The 22,725-nt window shown below is 28.8% G+C and overlaps 1 protein-coding gene across 1 annotated transcript; it reads left to right on the top strand.

Annotated features, from left to right (window-relative positions):
* Window positions 1-9,048: 9,048 nt before the first annotated feature.
* On the top strand, window positions 9,049-21,995 carry crc (bZIP transcription factor crc). The gene is made up of 3 exons (XM_089219381.1): window positions 9,049-9,431; window positions 11,349-11,645; window positions 20,360-21,995. Exons 2-3 carry the CDS (start codon window positions 11,375-11,377, stop codon window positions 21,019-21,021), a joined length of 933 nt encoding a protein of 310 aa, XP_089075507.1. The 5' UTR covers window positions 9,049-9,431; window positions 11,349-11,374; the 3' UTR covers window positions 21,022-21,995.
* Window positions 21,996-22,725: the final 730 nt, after the last annotated feature.

Raw genomic sequence — 22,725 nt, 5'->3', positions numbered from 1 at the left:
GATCAGCCCACGTGAGAGGTTTCCCCACGCTGGAGGCGCTGCAAGAAGTTCCAAGCGTGTCGAAGCCAGGTAGAGACTCAGGGCGTCTCTGTCGAGGTTTTTCATGGTACAGCCGCAGTTGGTGCCGGAATGAGGTTCCGGTGGTGCCGGGACCTGGACGGGATTGGCCATGTTGAAGAATACGTAGTTATGATTCGCTGAGCGATTCAGCCTCGGACACCCTCCGATCCCTGAGGGCTGCGCCCCTGTAGAATGTGATATCTATGATGGAGGTAGCTGCTTCACGTCCCATTCGAGGTGCCAAGCGTTTAGTTATGATGGAGGCGTTATCCCTGGCTCTGATTGCGTCATCGAAATCACTCAGAGAGGTGATGAACTCTTGAATCGTAAGACTGTGGCGGAGGTAGCAGCTGAAGATGGTCAGATCCCGGAAGGACCTCCAGGTGAAGCAGTTCCCGGAGCCCCGATTGTCGTGACTGAGCTGGGTATGGTGTCGCAGAGGGCCTTAAATACCTCCTGAGCTGTAGTCCAAGCTGCTGTACCTTTCCGACGGAGTTACCGAGCCTGGAGGACATGACCGAAACGATGTTTTTCGTGGCAGAGGTGGAACTCGCGCCTTTCGGGATTTCGAGGAGGGTACATCCGTCACGCGTCCGCCTTAATGTGAAGTTGGTTCCGATGTCTCCTCTGGATAGGTCGCAGTTGCGGACCACCAGGATTGTGTCACGGTAAGTCTTTCCTGACAAGAATAGCTGGTGACATTTTTGAAAACTCCGAAGGCTGCAAGTGGTGGGGGGCCGGTCCATCGCAGTCGTCGTTGTTTTCGCTTGCCTGGAACGCCTTCTGATGACCTTAGACCAATCCTCGGCGTCCGTCTCCATGTTGGTGTCAGCCTCGGTCTTAGTAGGGAACTGGGTGGCTGGGGCCTTCGAAGTCCGCTTACTACCAGATTTATCTGTACCTACCTATACATATTTTTTGGTTTTATATTAGTACGGTTCTATAATCGCTTAAACTTTTAAAATATTTTAATTTTTTTTTGTAACAGGTTAAAACCGGTATAAACCGCAACCGCAACCTCAATTTCATATTTTTAAAATTTATAATTAAAACCGAAAAACATAAAGGTTACAATGCCTGGTCTACAGTATATTATAAGTATCCCATAATATCATAATTTGAATTTTTTGACAACTACGAGTATAGCTATATTGTGTGGCTACAACACGAATGCGCAATTTTTCTTTTTTTGACCCGACTAATTATTCCATGATTGCGCAAAAAATTTGTAACACGATTGCACCCCAATCCTTTTTTACCTATTAAAATCACAACACCATTGCGCCCCAAATGATATGTGTAGGTATATTATGTTTTACACTAGAATATACTATAAACGTTCACTTTATACGCGATACAATTTGCGTATGAAACAAAAATAGCAATATCCAACGCCGATAATATGGTGATATCGCTTATTAAGATAATATTATCTATTGCTTTACATCGAGTCGAGACAATCAGATAAAATTATAAAAATAAAACCAACGCAGAAAAAAAGTTACTCGTTTAATTAGATATAATGTTTAATATAATATCGAAAAACAATTAATATTGGGTATTGACTTAAATATAATTTAAAATATATAAGGAAAATTGGGAATTAATTATTAATTTTTAATTGTATTGATTAATTATCTTATGTTATACATAAATTATTATACATAGCATATACTATGATATATAGTATATATATATGGTACTATATTATTTAATATATTTTAGTGTCGATTATATTGATATTTTAGTTTTATACCTCGCATCCATCTACTTTCAAAGTAATAAACATATTATTATGTATTCAAACTGATACCTATTTAAAAATAAATAGTATTGAAAAAAATATGAAAAAAATAAATTACGAAAAGAGCAAGAAAACAATATTAAATTTATAATGGATACTTGGGAAAAATTTAAAAACAACAAAATATCAATGAATGACTATTTGCAATCAATGGGACCACGTTTTTGTTGGGGTTGGTAAATTGAGTCCCAAATGACCCTAACTCGGTAAATTGAGTCCCGGGGAAAAATAGGTAGTAGGTAAGTTGAGTCCCAGATAAAATAAGGTAGTAGGTAATTTGAGTCCCAGGGAAAAACGATTTATATGCATTTAAAATTTAAAAATGTGCACTATACATTTTTTATTTGTGATTTGTGGACATTCATTGACAGCATGTATATGACTTTGAAAATAGCAACATGCACTTTTATTGCATAAAAAATAATTATATAATTAATTAAAATGCATGTTGCTATATTCAAAATCATATACATGCTGTCAATGAATGTCCACAAATCACAAATAAAAATTGTATAGTGCACATTTTTAAATTTTAAATGCATATAAATCGTTTTCCCTGGAACTCAAATTGCCTACTGCCTTACTTTTTTCCGGAACTCAACTTACCTACTACCCATTTTTCCCCGGGACTCAATTTACCGCTTTCAAAATGTACCAAACTTATCTCGGACTCAATTTACCTAGCCCCGTTTTTGTACTAGTTACCAAATGTAGTTTTTAAAATCTTATTATTATTATACTCTTATCATTAAATTTATCGACTATTGACTATGTCTGACGTCTGTATATACATTTAGCATACGTCGTGTAATTTAAGAAAAACAATTTTTAACCAAGCCAACGATAATAATTTGTTGACAGTCCTAAGCGCTAAGCCTGCAATAATTGAGAAGGAAAATGTGAATTAATTATTTTATATTGTATATAAATTATTATACAGATCATATACTATGCTATATATAATATATATGGTTATCTATATTATTTAATATATACACATATCATTTGGTGCGCAATAATGCAGTGATTTTAACAGGTAAAAAAGGATCGGGGCGCAATCGTGATGTAATTAGTTGGGTCAAAAAAAGAAAAATTGCGCAATCGTGTTGCATCGATTTTGTGTAATACCTTCTAGGTTTTTAATGCAATAATAATCAAGAATTATTCCTGACCCCTCTTTCTCATCATATTACCTACGTTGATTATTCGATTTATTATTTTCGTTTACACATTTACTATAAAAGTATAAAATTAAACAGAAGTTTACACACATCTAAAGTCACAAATAACTCAACTGCTGTATGTATGTTTAATGTTTATAGTGTTAGCTAAGAGGTAGTTAAAATAATTTATTTGCTATTTTCAATCTCTCATGTCAAGAAGATTTTTTTTATATGGGATTGCATAGGTGCCATAGGTATTATCTTTTTCTTTTTTTTTTTTATGAGCTATTGCTATGATAGCTCAACATTTACAATTCTATCGATAAAACATAATACATTACAATTATGGTTTTAAACAAGATAAAATAATAATCGTATAGAAGAAAATATTATACATAATAGCAGCGATACGGATAATAGTTCTTAAAAATAAATAGTATAGACATTAGACATTAATTAACATCAATATTAAAAATTAGATAAATGTTATCGATTACGGTCTGATGATTATAGACATAATGAGTATATATGTATATATGTATATATAATAAATAGAGTACAGATTACATAATAGATTAATTTGGACGAAAGTAATTAAGGCGATATAATGCTTTTAGTGGCGAGTGAGTTTACAACTGTATGAAAAAGGGTGATAAGTGGAATGATTAACGAATTTAAACTTGAGATGAAACGTGATAAAGTGACGGAAATTGGTTCTGTGGAAGATATGTTACTGGCAGTTTTGGCGTATGTACATTCGGGTTTGGAGCTTGACCTGGAGAAAACCTTTTTGGCGGTGATTCAGTGACATTAGGCGTGAATCGATAGCAAAGTTCGTCTGTCTTCAGTTTTATTTTATTTTTATTTTCCACGAGCGCTTTGTATATAGGACATCCTTCTTTGGACGCAGTATGCGGCCCTGCACAAAGAGCGCACTTGACGGGCTCCGAAGGTGACTTTTTACAATCCGAAGAAGGATGATTTTCTCCGCACTTGACGCAACGGGAAATTTGCTGACAATAATTACTTGTGTGACCATAATCTTGACAATCCTTGCATTGAGGAGGTGCGAGTTTCTTCTTAGGCAGCTCGATTTTAACTCTAATTCTAATTTGAGAATTTCCCTGTTATTGTTGGCGACTTTTAGATCGATCCGAAAAAGCGGAAGTGGACATTTTGTGACGCGGTGAAGAATGTTCGCAACGCGAATGACTTCGTGCCCCTTTTCTGTTAGGCCGGTTGTAATATCGTCAATGGAGGTGGATGGGTGGAGATACCTGATGTAAACGCTGAATGGTTAAGATATTTTGGGTTGGTAGGTATGAAATCTAATCTGATTACCTAAAAGGTAATCAGCGACCAGATTAAAATTAGCTGCGTCGTCCGTGTAAATAATGAGATATTTCGAACTTGAATTAAAATAAATGCATGATGGGTCAATTAGACCAAGTAGAGCCTTTACAAGAGTGGGGTGAGAATAGCCGCCACTTACCATGAAGGGAGGCGATCTGAACGACTTGAAAAATCTAGGGCCAGGAGTAAGTTCCGTGTTGTTAGGTGGTGCGTTGCGTTGGTGTTGAGATGGAGTTTCGACGGGTGGAGGGCTAAATACCTCATGAAATTCGTCGAAAACATCAGACAGCGCAGCATTAACGATTTGGTGCAATGAAAATCTTGCTTTTATTGTCACCTGCTTGAGTAGGGGAAGATGCAGAAAGGTTCCTTTTTGTAGAATTGCGAGACATAATAATCGTGGTTTGAGAGCAACATTAGTGAAAAACGGCGATAACTGACGAAACCATAGTATTAACGACCGTACGCGCTGAGCGATAGCAGCGAACTGAGGTATTATCTTTTAGACCAAAAACTCCAAATCCTTCCAAACAAGTTTTTGAGAATTTGTTTTAAAGCACCATGATTCATGAGGAATATCTAGACAAATCCACAACGACACAGGAATCCCTTTTCTCCAATAAGGCTGGATAAAAATACCGATTCACTTTTCGACCAAATTTAAAAAACATCGATTCCCTTTTCGACCAAAACAAAAAGTTTTGTAATATGATATGTAAAATAAAGAAAATAATTGGTATATAATTTTTGTAAAATAGAATACCTATATATTAGCATTATTTCTATGTTATGTTAATATGTCATAATGCGTATAATATTTTATAAAAAATACAACAACAAAATTATACAATACAAAAAGTTTAATATACCTACCTAGGTATTATATTTTATGTTATATTAACAAAATTATACAATACAAAAAGTTTAATATAGGTATTATATTTTATGTTATAGGTACATATTGAAAATTATTAAAACCTATATATATATAATTGTTGTCATTAATCATTTGATCGGTGATCGTCGACTGTGATGGTTACTACCATAATATATAGTTATATCAGTATATTATGTAGTATGTACCTGATAGACTGATCGTTGTACGTATTGTAGAGAGTCACTATCTTTTATAGCCAAGATAAAATATCAATAACTGATTAAATTCTCTCGTTACTTGTTTAATTTTTGTAAAACCGATTCTTTTTATAAAATATTATGTACAGTGTGACATATTAGTACAAAACTAATGTTAATAATATATAAGTATATTATTATAATATTATAAATATTTATTTATATATTTTACACATCTTATACAACTTATACTTTTAATAATTTTCTGTAAGTATAAACTAAACTCTAAAGTATATTATTATATTGTATATTATTTTCTTTATTTTACATATCATATTACAAAACTTTTTGTTTTGGTCGAAAAGTGAATCGGCCGAAAAGGGAAGGGTACAATTTTGGTCGAAAAGGGAATAGTCTTTTTTTAAATTTGGTCGAAAAGTGAATCGGCCGAAAAGGGAAGGGTACGTTTTTGGTCGAAAACGGTCTCGCCCATAATAACAATAGGTTAAGAGCCTTGTCATACATTTTCAAGATTTTCTACCCAAAAAATAAATTTTTATCGATATTAATTTAAAAAAGACTAATAATGATCGAAAATTGCATATACCTATGAATAGTTTAACTTATGTCAAAATTTTTTGAAAATTTCATGGTGGATAAAATATAAACATTCGGTGAAAATTTCAGGTATCAATGGTATCAATGGTCATTTGTTTTAAAGTTACATCAAAAATCAAAATCGATTTTGTCGAAAACTGACTGTACGTACAATTTCCTGTTTTCCCCTTAATTTTTAGTTTGTTTATCCCGATTATTTAGAAAAAAATTGAACATTTTTTAATTATGAACCTTGTATTAAATTTTTAAGTTTTTTTGGTCGTCCAAAAATTTTTTACCGGCAATTAAAAAAAAATTCTAATTTTAAAAATTAAACTGTATATAGATATCATTAACATAAACATTTGGTGAAAATTTCAAGTATTTACAGTGATTGATTGAGTTTTTGAGTTACAACCATATAAAAAAATCGATTTGGTCGAAAACTAAACTGGTTTTGCGTAAAATTCCCGTTTTTCTGTCATTTTTTTTTTGTTTTTCTCGATTTTTTGAAAACTGTTGGAAAATGTTTACTTTTGACCTCTATAATGCACCAAGGTTATTCACTTTTACATCGGAAACCACCCCAAAGTTTGAAATTGAAGCATTATTTCGACTAGTTATGCTGTACACAGATACAAAAAAAAAAAACACATCATTGTAAAATCAATACATTCATCACTTCGTTCAGAATCTAATATGCCTGAAAGCTAACACGCAAAAATCTGTCTAATGTAAAAATCTGTATAATATCTAATGTCTCAATTAGACAATAAAGTAGGTTAAAAACAATGAAATCTCAAATCGTTTATTAATTTAGTTCATCAAATTGTACAATAAGATTATAAACTTGTAAATAATAAATTAAAGTTGGCATCTTACGAGTTCAAGTTACAACTTATATGTAGTACAATGCGAGCCATTCGCGCGTCCACGTGATACACAATAATATGTGTCATGCGTCCTCGTGTTTTATTATTACTTTTTTTAAATATATATAATAGACCCCATCTGAGAAAATAATATAATAATATAATAATGTAATAATTTAAACAGTTTATAATCGAGTATTCAAGTCAATTGTGTTTTAACTAATAACGTCGTTCATCGTCGATAATTATAATATATTTTATTATTTTAAACGATTATGTTTTATCTGTCGGGACTTCGGGAGCGATTACAATCGCTCTGCACGTTTACACACACAATAATTATTACGGGTTCTGCTCAATCTGCTTAGTTCAATAAACTTTCTAAATATTATTACAACGTGTGTAGGTACATAAACAAGAAACAACCATCTAAAATATAAACCTGACAAGAAAAAAATATTTAAGCCTTATTGTTACACTTCCAATTCATGATAATGTATCAATGAAAATATTTTGCATAATCGAACTGAAAACGTACAATGGACATTCTACATTAAAAAATAATGTTTAATATTATAATAATATTTCCATTTAAAACGTGTTGAAATTCTAAGAACCAGGGACTGATAACAGTTAATTAACGGAAAGTGGAATGGATTAAATTGAATAACAAATATCATAATATCGGGTGAATGATTATGATCCGTTCCACTTATCGTTTCAAAAAAGTATAAAGTTTTAGAAAATATTTTATTTCAATAATGTTTAAGACGTTAAAAAGGACATTAAAAAAAAAAGTACATTTTTACTACCTACCTACCTATTTTGTTTATCGTTATAGTTATTTTATTTTGTCTGTTTTATAACAACATGCATTTTTAGACTTCTAGTTCATTATTTTAGTGCAGTATATTTTAGGTAGTACTTCGATGCATAAAAATCGAATTTTGAAAGAGTAGTTTATGAGTTAAGAGTATATTTCAAAATTTAAATCAGCAGAGTGGAGTAATGTAAGAGAACTTAGAGAACCCTAAAAAATGTTGGTTTGCTCATCTAAATTTTAAATACTTGAAATTGAAACAAATAAACATAACTAACCCAAAATTTGATTTTTGTAGATATATAATAATATTGAATACCTAATATGAAATACAAAATATATGATATCATTCAAGAGATTAAACAACTTAAAAAAATGTTTTCATAAAAATAATATTTTTGTAACGATTTAAAATTTTATAAAATAAATACGTTCAGAAAGTATTTTTTTTAAATATTGAGTGTCCTACATTAAATGGATCACCCCGTATGTTATTTATACATTATATTGTATATACCTACGTCATTATAACGGATACTAATAAATATTAATATTATGTTGCCTATCATATCTGAAACGATTGCAGTTAATTTTTTTATAGATTATTTATTATAATAACATACGCATCACATTAATATTATTAAAAATTATTTATTATAACATATTATTATCAAATAACAATAAAAATCATACGATCATTTGGATCGCCGAAAAGCCATGTCCATGTGCTGTGTACGTCGTATAAATCAGACCAATATCTACTATAATATAAAACCACTATAAATTATCATACCTATAATACTAACAGAATAGATTAAAGTTTTTAATTTAAATAATCAACGTAAAATTTCATCGACATTCGATAAGCGGAGTGCAAAGTTTAACGCTTTTGTGTACACAAAGCGATGGTAACGCATACGTATATATTCACATCGATAGAATTACACACGAAGAAATTGGTGGTATTTTGGATTTTTCAGAAAATAAACGTGATTTATGGTAGTAATGAACACAAAAAAAACAACATGTCCCTGTTTTTGTGAGTGAGAAATGTGTAAAATGGCGAAACGTTAGACAGTTTTTTATATTTTCTCCAAGTCTGAAGTCGACTTCAACAATAAAAATATGATCTCGATCGGGTATTAAAATATCGATAATTAGCGTTCGATAGGGCCTTGTTTGTCGGGGTGGGCATCGCAACAATCGATAGTTGATGCGGTGAACCCTGCGACCTGCGTACGGAAACGCGCCCGCCACCCACCACCACGTCATCGTTACAGACTGCCACTGCTCACATTTACTTCTACCGAATACCGATACCACGATTTATACTACCACCACTACCATCATCTACCTGTACCACCTATTTACGACCGCCGTCACAAGAAGTCACAACAAGCACCGATGTTCCGTTTATTCGTTCACTACAAGTCGTCTACAATAAGTTAATAACCGCTTTCACTTCTGACCCCGTACTGATCGAAAAACATTGCCGTTAACCTCTGTTGTCCGTCGTTTTTACATTTCGCCATAGACGCGTTTCAGTCGACAGCGATCTATATACTACCGCAAACGTGCTACAAGACACCATCAAAATGAAGTGATTTCGGCGTCCCCGTAGACACCGTTCAGCCCGCACACGGCCGTGTGCCCAAACCCAACGAAATTACCATGTCCGCGACGGCGAGGTGAGCGATTTGGTTATTAATACTATTATCATGTAATTCGAATACGATGCGTTGTGCTTGTGTCAACGCGGCGATAAGTATCGCGTACCTATAGTAATACATTGTATTAGTAGGGGGTTACTAATCTCATACACCGCGATCAACGTCTTGGATCGGCTCTCCGATAATTTTATTTAAATAATAATCGGTCGGCGACATGGCAATGGCGAACGGCGAACTGCCATTTTCGACCCGATCGTGTACACCTACACGATGTAGTGTCGGTGTGAGTGCGTGCGCCGTGCACGGCTGCTGCGCCGATTTCGCATTTGCGTGTGTCCTGTACCTGAAATGAAACGCGTCATATGCATATGAGCAGTATGTCTCCGAGTGGTTTGTTGTCACTAATTACTAGCCCATGACGATAATATTAGGCACCTAATTAATACTCACCACGCTACAGCAATCGTCCCTAGCATACATCCGTCGTCAGTTACTCGTAACTCGTCTACCATTGACACAATCAGTAGATGATACGAACACAGAATAATTTTAACTTAGATTATTTTTTAATACCACTCTGATGTCGTTACTGACAATTTTTTTCTTCTTCCATATAATTATTATGACCCCAACCCTTGTCCAAACTTATTTCCTTGTTGCATCTTGCCTAGGGCTTTAGAAAAAAATCAATCACTGTAATTGATTTGCTCTGCTCTAGGTACTTGTCTTATCCTTAAGGTTAATGTGTCCACCAATAGATTTTAGAATGTAGGTGATCAGCTGGTTTCAATCTACTTTCTCTCAAACATTGCAATCAAGTCATCTTGAATCTCGTTTTTTCCTTCTAAATATTGTTATACTTAATTATCATTAGAGTTGTTACTCAAGTCTATCGCTTCATATAATTTTAAAATAAAATGTTTCTTACAGCGACATAAAATTTAATTAGATAGATTACCTTTATTAAATATTATCTGTTAGTCATATGATATTATGAATTGATTGAGTTTGTAGCATTTCTGCGTTATAAAATCAATACTATAAGTGTAGCACGTTACACTCATATAATATATATTTAATTAATATTCAAGTAGTAAACTATATTACGTACAAGGATTGTAGTTTTCTTATCTTTTAAACTTTAAGGAGGTACAACAAAATTTAGTGTATTAATAGTGTTAATACAGTATTAATCTAAATGAATAAATACTGATAAACTAGGTTCAGTGAAAACTAGCTCTTATTAATTTGTATTTATTCATTATCTTTGATAACAATATAAAATTAATAATATGTATATTTAATTAAAATTACAAGGTTATATAATTAAACCTTTGGCTTAATGCAACAAAAATTTATTAACATATATATTTGTTTGTACAGGAAATTATTTTGTACTAAATGTATCATAGGTAATACTTATTTATAGTATATTCCCCATTGTTTATTTGTCAACTCTCGGCAAATTAAAATTTAAGGGGATTGAAAAATTTTAAAATGTAGAGTTAACATATAACATTTGTGTTTGTATATGAGAAGAGTATTAAGAGCCTTTTATTCAATGTATCAAGAATCTACAAATGTTTCTATTTTTAATAGTTGTCTATTCTGTAAACATCAAATAGATATTTTAAAATCTTTAATAATTAATTTGTTATAACTTATAAGAGTAGTAAAGAGTTTATTTCTCATTTTAATTACCTAATTGAAACAATTATTTTTCTATAAGTATCATTATACCTATTTCATATGGTTTACCATGAATAGGTATCATGCAATATGTAATATCATCTTGGGTAATAAAATAGTTTAAGGACGCAAGGTGTAAAAAATATGTTTTTAAATGTTAAAATACCTATATGAAGGTGCCTTTGTTAAAACAGTATTTTTTTTCCTAAAGTATTAATTTGAATTACCTGTGTTTTTTTTTTTTAGTGCCAATATGGCTTCCTTATTCAAAGATGGTGCCACCATCAAGAACGTATCAACACGAATCATCAACAGCGTACTTTTCACTTCATATAATAATATATCCAATCCATTACAAAATGTCAGGAATGTCGCAAGTAGTACAACCAAGCTGCTCGTTGCTTTTAAGCAACGAGCCAACAACTGCTCTGTCTTCTAAAGCAATATGTAATTTAAACGACACAGAATGGGATAAACTTACAAGGAGTGACATGGCTGGAAAATTATTAGAATACCTAGACAAATTGTATGATAAAAACGATGGTAGGTATTTTTTTATTTATGAAATAATAACACTAAATTTTATAGAATTAACAAAAAGAAAAGTCTACTACTATGTTATAAAAAACATATTGAAGAAATACTGACTTAAAATTAAAATTACTGTATATAAGTGTGTTTTTAATGTAAAAATACTAGAATTGTTCTTTAATATTATGAATCTATGTTACTTCCATAGTTAAAATCCAAAATCGTATTCATTTCTGACTGTTAGTTTTTGAAATACAATTACCCTAAGTTTGGCTGTTTTAAGGTGTCTATATTAAAAATCCATGAACTACCTTATAATTAGTGTTTTGAATTCTGAAGCACATCATTATCAATTACATATAGATTAGTAATAACTAATCCTTAAAAAACTACACAATGTGTCTAAAAAAAATATAGATAACAGACGTGATTTTATGGTTTCCGATCAAAATATTCATTGGGCTACACTCTACAGCAGCTTTGAAGTATCCTAAGCTCTAATCTATTATTTTATATAGCTGGCCAAACACTGATGCAATTATTGTGGAGTGTTTAGTCACTTTTCTACCGTTAAAGTAATAACATTTAGTTTGTCAAAGTTTACGTATCAATTTACTGACGACAGCATCTCATTTATTATTTGGAAATAGTCATTGTCGCACGTTTAAAATGTATGAAACTATCTACCCTAATATCACCATATCTGAGATGGTTTCAGGTAAATTTATGACTATTACTATTTTTACCTTAGCTTTATAGTTATATATCAATTTTTGAACATTAAAGTTTGGATTAATTTATTTATTATACTAAGAATTGTTTAATGTTGAAAATGTTAAATGTTAAACGACAGCATAGACCTAATTGCTAACTTATATTTATTAAAACTTCATTAGTGAAAATATAGGTAATATACTAATATCACATTAAAATAAATTACTAAATTAGGTACTTTATCGATAATAAAAATAATTATGATAATAGTGGAAATAAAACATGGTTACTAAACTTCAATTAGCTTGTACATTAAAAGTTAAAATAAAGGCTTTTTTTTTTTTAAACTAATTATTAGTTTATGAAAATAACCATTCAGTAATTAAATTCAATATAATTTAAAAACATATTAATTTTAAATAATTTAATGTTAAACTCTTAATAGTTCAAAACATAAAACTGATATTGGTTTATGAATTGTTTCGTTTAGTTTAATTATTATATAAATTGACATTTAAACGTTGAATATTATATTATTTAAAAATGTTTTTTAAATAATTGTTGTAACTGATAAAATGATTTAAAATTTATTTTTAATCTATTATTTAATGATTTAAGTGTTGATGGATTGTTAATTTGATTATTTTATAAATTTCTGATAGTCTTTGAGCTTTGTTCGCTTTTATTTTTCACAGTTAAAAAGTTTTGCATCTATAAATGTTAAATATTTTATCATATTTGTATTTTAATTATCAAATTATTTTGTTTTAAACCTTGATGATTATTATAAAATAATAGTAATGTAGGTACTCAAAACATGAATTTTGAATGAGAGTTGAATATTAACAAAATATGTTAATTATTTAATTCAGTACTTTAATTTAATAATAAAAGAAATGTGTTGGTGGTTAGTTATAAACTATTATGTTGTTAATAAGTTAAATTAATTTACTAAGTATTAAATGAAATACACAAAGCCTAAGGGCCAGTTGTACCGTCTCTGATTAAAGTTAACCGGAGTTTAATCGGCTGAATTTGCACGGTTAAATATCTGTTATTAGCTGATTTAGCGTAATCGAAGTTTAACCGTAGACGGTACAACTGGCCCTAATCAAAAATGTTCAAGGATTATTACTATCAGTTGGCAATAATTGAAATATTTTTTATTGATCTTAAATCTCAAAACTATATATTAAAAAAATTGATATCTTGTGTTTTGCATTATTATTGGATGCACTAGAAATCATCTAAAAACATAAAATGATAACACCATACACATTAATTAAACTTAAGTCATAAGCTTTCGACTCTTGTTAACGTCAAGTTTCAGAGACAGATTCAATAAATGCTTAAAACAGTAGTGTACGTGGGGAGAAAGATGTTGGTTAACGGCTAAATTCAGGCCCCCATTACCTATATTATTATTACTTTAAAAGAAATATATCTAGTTTCAACCAGTAAGCAAAAACATAATTCATAATAGTCTTACTGGTTTAGTTATAGCCAGGGCTCGGGTCTTATAGCTCTTAAAATCATAAAAATAAGCGCTTAAAAAGCTCTTAAAGACATCATTATAAGCACTCAAATAAGCATTTAAAAACTTCAATTTTTACAAAAATATTTATCAAAAAACTAAAAACTAAAAAAGCGGATAAGTGGGTATCGCTCTGCTGTACATTGGTGGTGGGGTGGACCTCTGACTAGGGTAGGTTAAATTTGAATGCAATGATAGGTATCATTGTATACGAAAAACGATTCTGAACGGAGACTGTTTATCTGTCTAGGATATAATATTATAGATTATTAAAAATTATATTAAAATTATTTTATATATTATTTCTAGCTTAAAAATAATTTGCGAATTTTCGTGATTTTTACGTATGTTGTAGAAATTAAAATTTAAATGCTTGTAAAAAAAATTGTGGCTATATATTTTTAATATTTTTAAACTGCTATTGTTACAATGTGTTAGGAGCTTTGTATTAAATTTTCAAATCTTAAATTTAAAAAGAAAAACTTTTATGAATTTCTATCTAAGATAATTTGAACATTGCCGTAATTTTTACGTATTAAGTCAATATTTGAACTTCAAATACTAACAAAAAAAATTGTGCGTATGTATTCTTATAATTTTTTAATCACTGTAAGATTAACTTATAAGAAACTTTGTTTTAAATTTTCAAGTATTTTGATAGGGCCAAAAAAATTATAAAATAATCTATAATCAACCATTACAAATATAAATATATGAAAAATATTAGATTTTCGTGAGTCAAAACTAAATTAATTTATGAGCAACCTAAACCAATCTATATCTGTTGAAAAATTAGCTATAGTGGTATGCAAAATACAAGTCTATATAAGTGCAATCAATTGTTATATAGAATATATACGAATTATTTGCACAGAATCCAAATCTTGCGTGTTTATGTAATTCTAATAAATTAATTTTAAAACGTTAACTTATAAATTGTTATCCCTAATTCATACAACCCTCGAAAATCGCACTGATGTTGATTTCGTAATTTCGAGTGTATCTCGCAGTTGAATAGGCCACTGTAATGATTGTGTTAGATTTTAATTTGTCACGATCATACATTTTTAAACAAAGTTTAAATATACCGTGTGTTCAATTTTAAAGGTAACAGGAAATATTTCGAACACATGACATTGAATTTGATTCGGGTTTTTTTTTGCAGGATACAGGACATATAAGTACATATTTTTTTGATAAATTTAATTTTTAACTTTTTTTTTATCTGCGCATGCGCAATAAAATAAAAATTTCTTAAATAGGAACCATTATTTTTGACACTGGATTTGGATTGCTCTATTTTTTTTAAGCAACTTTGATCTTTACAGTCTGTTGATATCTTCAAAATTGCCATTTTTATGACGGTCGAAAGTTTTAAATCAGTTAATTCTTAAATATCGCTTTTTTCAACGCTCTATCTTAATTATACATTTATAGGTGTTATTATAACAATTTAATTTTATTAAAACTACAATGTGTATTTATTATTACATAGAATTTATAAAAAAATATTATAATTTATTCGTTGAAAAATGCGATATTTACGAATTAACTGATTTAAAACTTTCGACTGTCATAAAAATGGCAATTTTGAAGATATCAACAAACTGTAAAGATCAAAGTTGCTCAAAAAAAAAAAAAAAAAAAATAGAGCAATCCAAATCCAGTGTCAAAAATAATGGTTCCTATTTAAGAAATTTTTATTTTACTGCGCATACACAGATAAAAAAAAGTTAAAAATTTAAATTTATCAAAAAAATATGCGTTCGAAATATTTCCTGTTACCTTTAAAATTGAACACACGTCACACGGTATATTATTATTATTATTTTAGTATCTTCTCAAATCAATAGGTTGAACTAGGTTTCTTGTCAAAACACCCCATTAATTATTAGAACTTAGAACTCAATACTGAAGTTCCGTAGACTGCTGTGTATAAATGTTCGTTGTATAAAATATATTGTACTAATACCTCATTAGTAATATAAGTAATACTGAAATACAGTTTGTGTGATTAATGTTTTTTGAATAACTTAAATCATTATTTTATATTTAAATATTCAATTATACGTTAAAATTTGCCAAAACTAGCTTTGGTTTTCTTAAATATTCCTTTATTTTAGTTGTTATTAATTGCTAGTTTTTTCCAATTTGAAATATTTAAAAATTCTTTTGAATTCTTCTTTGTACACTATAAGTTACACAACTAGATAAAATTTATCAGTGAAAATCACCCTCAATATAGAAGAGGAAACTGCTTTTTCTGCTTCTAAATTTAATGGCTAACACAAAAACGCAGCATTATTATGGAACGTTGTGTCGTCGGTCGATCGAATGAAACGAGAACAATAATTTTAACCATTTTTACCTCTGAAAGTGGATGTGCACACCCCCTCCCCCATATTTTTTTTGCTCAGGTGACCCTGAATACTACTATTTCTACCATACTATTGCTATCGCGAGTTTTACTATACCTCATTTCAATTTTTCCTTCAATGATACTAGGTACTAAACTGGTACTTACTGGACTCCTACTATTTTTGTTACCTACCACTACTACTACTAGTACTATATTTTGATATTCGCGGTTACCAACTAGTAAGAATTTATCCAGCTTTAGATTAACATACATAATAATAGCGGTTTACCTTGTTATACTTGCGCGTGTGAATATATGCGTATAATTATTAATATATTATATACCATATTAAACATAATATTATACTCAAATTATGTGTTATCTGTACAAAAAATGAAGAAAAACTTGTGAATAAATTGTCAGGCGCACGCATATTGAGGTACGCGTAAACATGTTGTAAGGAGTGAAGGAACAATAATAATAACAACAATGTTAATGATACTAATTGAAAATGTAGGAGGAAAAGGTGGGAGATTTTTTGTCGGGAGTCTTTGTGCGAGATAGAGGAATCAGAGCGGTGGCATGTCTGTCCGTCCCGCAGTGTTCAGCCAACTTCTCGCGCAGCACAACCAGTTGTTCGTTAAAAGTTTATACACTTTGTATAATAGATGTATTTTCGTTCACATGGTAGGTCGCGACATATCACATAGTTGTGTGATTATGAAGTTCATCTATCATTACACCTGGAGCAGGCAAATTATTTTCAACTCGCAAAAATTGGTAAAAAGAAGGTGAACGGTAAAAAGCAAAATATTGCACGACTTACAAGAGAAACCAAATATCGAAATTTACCATTATTATTTTCTTTTAATTGCCATTACCTAAGTTCCATTTAAAATTTAGATAGCTATACATGATATAAGTCTTCAATTGTTTAATTTTTGTTTCGATTATTTTTTGAACTATATTATATAAACATATTGTATTAGTATTTTACCACAGAACTACTTTGTATATTATATTATATTCTGCTGTCTAGTATTTACACAAATTTCGCAATAGCTAGATATTTGGTTTCGTGTCAAAACACGCCAAGGCTGATGATAACACAGCACATGGCTGCCGGAATGATTTCATCTCATTGGTGCTCCTCTGGTACGTTGATACATCAAAATTTTTTTTTCAACAATTATTTCATTTTCATAGGGTACATATGTAATTTGGTATTCCATGCGGCCATGCCGACTAAAACGTATTTTAATTCACGGATATCAAAATTTGCTCGATATTACATAGTTCATATATTTTATATTAACTATGTGCTCAGAATTAACGAATTAAGATAATAATATATACAGTATTATTTAATTTTTCTAATATTATTATGTTACAAATGTTCAGTTAAGTTAATTGATACAAAATTTTAAGAATCAATACAAGTGTATTTAAATGTAAGATATGCAGGGCATGAATGTGTATAAAAATATGATTGAGTCTTGAAATGTGTTTATGACTTGTTGAAAATGTAACTAGATAAAGTACAACTTTTTTTGCCGGTTAAATTGGCGAAATTCCCGTTCAATCGAATTTCGTATTTTTTAAACATTTTGTATAAGTACCTGTTTTATATATTTATTTCATTATCTTACAAAACAAAATTGTCACGTATTTCTAAATTCGATTACATATTTATTGAAGATGTATATCGTCATATAATATAATTAATTTAACATTTTATTAGGTATGGATTTAATATTTTTTTTTATTTAATTGTTTCCTTATTTTCGAGAAATTCCACTATCGAACATTCATAGAAATACTTATATTTATTTAACCTTGTCTTTAATTCAATTATTATATAATTATTATTATTTTTATATACGACGATTTTTTTTAAAAATTTAGTCTAAAATCTTCTGTTTCGAAAAATAATTCATTTAACATACTTAACTAGCCTTGAAACAATAAGAAATCTGCCTTAGCTTTAAATTATCTTACTCTACACAATGTTTCGTTTTGATAAAATTATTAATGTACAATATTATTCCTATTTCTTATCATATGTTTTTTGTTATCTATTTAAAAAACATTTAGAGTATACCTAGGTCATAGGGTGTTATTGCAAAATGTATATATTAATATTATCCAAATTGTAGAAAATGCAGGCCTATAGTGTATTGGGAATTGTATGATTTCTAAAACAAGTGTGGGAAAGTCAACTCAAAAAATAGAAAATTATTATCTTGTTGAATAAAAATTAAAAAACTTTTTACTTAATAATAAAAACAATTTTGTTCTTACAAGATTTAGATGATTTATGTCTTGTCTGTTACAATAATACTTGTGTGTATTCTTTTGATTTTAAATTTAGTATATTTCAATTTATTATAACTAATATTTATCTTAGTTATGCCTACTGCCTATGATTTCCATACTAAAAACATATGATAATTATAGTTTTTATCAAATTAACTAATTGCTAATGCTTATAATAACATTAACATTTAGCAACAGTCATCATTTATATTAAATAATTAAAAATTAAAACTTAACTTTAAAAATAAATATCCAATAATAATATTTAGACAATTTCTTATTCTATTAAATTATTGTGTGTAACATTTTAAGTCCAAGTTTCAGTATTTTGAGTGGTCATAACTTTTTTTGTATTTTTTTTTTTTTTGCATCTAAAAATCAATTTTATGTAATAAATCAATATTATTTTTCTCATTCATTTATATACAAATAAATACAAACACTTATATTAAGAAAATAAATATGGTATTTTAGACTTTAGAGTTGTATAACATAAGAAGCTATATATAATTATATATAAATATGGTAATAATTAGTAGAATAAATCATACAATTGGATATGTATTTTTGTCTTTTACTTGAAAATTTCCTTGACTTATTGACTGTGTCTAGCGATATGAATAATGAAAATATAATAATCAAATTATAATATGATGATAAAGTATACTGTCCTTTGTTACTTTTAAAATTCGTTGTATTTTTACTGTAAGCAAATACATTAATAATGTATAAATAATATTCTACTACTCAAGGGACTTATAAAATAATTAAAATAATTACAGTTTATCGCATGACTCTTTTCAGTTAATGTTTGATTGACATCCAAAGATATTTTTTCTGATATTACTATACACAAATATTTAATTACGGCTATTATAAGTTGAGTTGACTATTTAGATAAGCAGACGAGCAGTAGTTTTCTTAATGTCCTATGCGTCTATTTGGGTCACTTCATCAAAGGTCAATACTTATCATAGGATAAATATGCTGGTACACTTTTATATTGTGTATTGTCAGTGATGGTTTTGATCAATCTATTTTTTAACATATAGTTTTGTGATTTACCCAGAATTATATCAAAACTAATCATAATTGTTAATATAAATCATGTATACATGTAGAAAAATAATATTTTATCAAATCAAATCATTAGTATTAGTATTAATTTTCAACGGTTTAATGTATTTAAAAGGATGAAATATTTTAATTTGTATTCTTATATAAGAATATGCACTATAGCATTATCAATAGTTATGTTGTAACTTGATTAATTATTAGAGATGATCCCAATTTATAGATGAAAACATAATATTACTTTTACTGCTTAGTATAAATCTCCGTTGTAGTTTTTTTTTTTTTTTTATATATTCATATTTTAACAAGTATTTTAAGAAAAGTTAAATAAAATTGGTTAAGTTTTGTGTGTGTTTTTCAACAATTAAAATAAGTACCATTTTTAAAATTAAAATACTAAAATAAACCACCCAGATATTTTAGGTAAAATTTACTCTAATAGTTATATTATGGTAAGTCAATAACGCCTGTGACAAATTTATAAAAACAAATACTATTTGACAATTCTAATTTTTAAATCATCTTAAGCTTAAATAATTTAAATTATTGTATTAGATAATAAAGTTATATGCGATTATGCAAGCATGAAATAAACTATTATTTCTTAAAGACTATGTTTAAGTAAAACTGATCTGTAGTTTATGCTATACTCGCATGATTAATTCAACTAAATGTGAGCAAAGATTTAAAAATACAAATTGTTAACAAATTTTATTTTTTTATTTTCAGAATCTGAAACTATCACAGATTGGTTAAATGAAGAAAAATTCATTGACCTTCCAATATTTGATGATTTCATGACGAATACTTCTCCAAACAACATTGAAATGAAACCAATGGAATATCAAAAATTTGTCCCTTCCAACAAAGCTATCCAGTACCAACCCTATCCAACCCAACAATATGCACCACCTATGTACTGCCATGAAACGTCCATTCAGCCAAAATTCAACTATGTTCCACCAGCTTCATTGACACCGCCAGAAAGTCCTAAAGATACCGATGTCCTAATGTCTATGCTAGATGATATGCAACCAGAAGAACTCAATCAATTGGTTGTTGACGAAGACACATTGTCAGACTTTATGTCATCAGACGCTAGTAGCCACACCGATTCATACAGTGATATAACAACTAAACGAGGCAAACCATATTCTCCAAAGGCACCCAATGAAGAAAAGCGATTACGTAAAAAAGAACAAAACAAAAATGCAGCAACAAGGTACAGGATGAAGAAAAAAGCTGAAATCAAGGAATCTGTAGTAGAAGAAAAACAACTTTTGCAAAGAAATGATACACTCAAAGACGAAGCCAAAGAACTAGCTAGAGAAATTAAGTATTTGAAATCGTTGTTGAGAGATGTTTACAAAGCCAAGGGACTATTGAATTGAAATACATTTAAAATTCTTGATCTGATTATTTAACTTTTATGGCATATGTTTGATTAATATAAAATAGAATTTTTTTAAATTGTCATGTAGGTTTTGTTGGTGGGTTTTCTCGCATATGCAGTTTTTTGTATCCTTAAGTATAATTACAGTATTAGAATATTTGGAAATCTACTTATAACACCAGTGCAGCCATTATCTCCTTGTAAATATATTCTTATTCTTTTTTTACTAGTGTTGTTTTTAAATATTTTGTATTCATTATTGGCTTGTTAGAACTAACCAAGGAAACTTGTATAATTTTCAAACATACAACTGATCTTTGTAATATATTAAAAATATACCATTACTTTTGATGTGTTTGTAACACTTTAACTGTTAACTAAACAATTATACAATTGTCTTGATATTTGGTGAAGCATTTTTAATTACTTATTAATTTGGTTTTGTATAATATATGAAATCTCCCAAGTTATGTATGCTTGATTGTTATATTAAATTCCTTGGCTTAGTTTAAGATAAATAATTTATTTAGCATTCTTATTATTAGATTATGAAAAAAAATAATACATAAAATAGCCTAACCTATTATACATTTTTTTAATTCAAAACCTTATATTATTTTTAAAAATTACATTATTGTAGTGCTTATAATTTAAATTTTGAATTCAATTACAATCTTTAGTTTTATAGTTTTACTTATAATTGACATGTGTGTTTCTTAATAAGGTTGTTATGATATTTGTCTGAATGATATTGTTGTTTCAACTTGGTGATAAAGTAAAGTTCATTTATTTTTCATAAAACATGAACTAACTGTTTTACAAGTGAAACAATTAGGTGTTGGATGATTTTTATCTCAATTTTTATTTTTAACGGGATAAAAACTGTATTTTAATTTTATTTTATTTTAAAATATATATTAAGATGACTGTTTTATTTTTTAATAATTAATAAAAATAATTCTAAAAACAAAATGTACCAAAAATTGGTTGTATTTGATTTTATTAACTTTTTAAGCTGTTTTAAAGAGAACGTTGGGCAATGTTTGTTTTATATCTGATCTATTGACAACATAATAAAACACATTAACTCAAAATAGTTTTTTTGTGATTTTTAAATTTTCTTATGGTAATATTGCTTATTTTGACAATTATAGGCAATTATATATTTGAAGGTTTGACATATTATTTTCTCTGAATAATATCTCAAAAAAATTATATTTAAAAAAATATACATTTAAATTTACAAAACAAAACCAGAATGTAACCCTTATAAGTAGGGCTCAGATTTATATTAATATGAATAGTTATTTTTTATATGATTTAAAAAAAAAATTGTGTACCTATATTATATATTAATAATTATAATATTAGCTATTATTAAAGTGTACACTATTAATGGCGTATTATAGAACGGTGATGAAATGTGAATAGATTCATGGTATACATAGCTTGAAATTAATCTAAGCAGTTTGAATAAAAAAAATATAGTCATAAAAGTAGGTTAAATTGCAAACAAATAATATTTTTTTAAGTAGAACATTATAACTTGATATCCAATAAATTTAACTTGAACTCGAAATTAAATTATTAATTTTTTGATTTATTTGTGTAGGTATGCACCAGAAGGAACAATTAAAAATATTGTGTTTCCAAATGTACTTAAATAAATATTAAATAGCATTCAATTGAAACTCGAATATTT

This window comes from Diuraphis noxia, unplaced genomic scaffold (assembly GCF_037042655.1).
Source record: "Diuraphis noxia isolate RWA-SAM2 unplaced genomic scaffold, SU_Dnox_SAM2 contig0002, whole genome shotgun sequence".
NCBI classification, from domain to species: domain Eukaryota; kingdom Metazoa; phylum Arthropoda; class Insecta; order Hemiptera; family Aphididae; genus Diuraphis; species Diuraphis noxia.
This window is presented reverse-complemented; position numbering and strand designations above follow the sequence as displayed.

Bases quoted from the DNA above. Each gene is read 5' to 3' on its own strand.
- crc (XM_089219381.1), top strand. From the start codon at position 11,375: ATGGTGCCACCATCAAGAACGTATCAACACGAATCATCAACAGCGTAC. The intron at 11,646-20,359 runs GTAGGTATTTTT...TTTTATTTTCAG, and splicing joins ATTGTATGATAAAAACGATG to AATCTGAAACTATCACAGAT.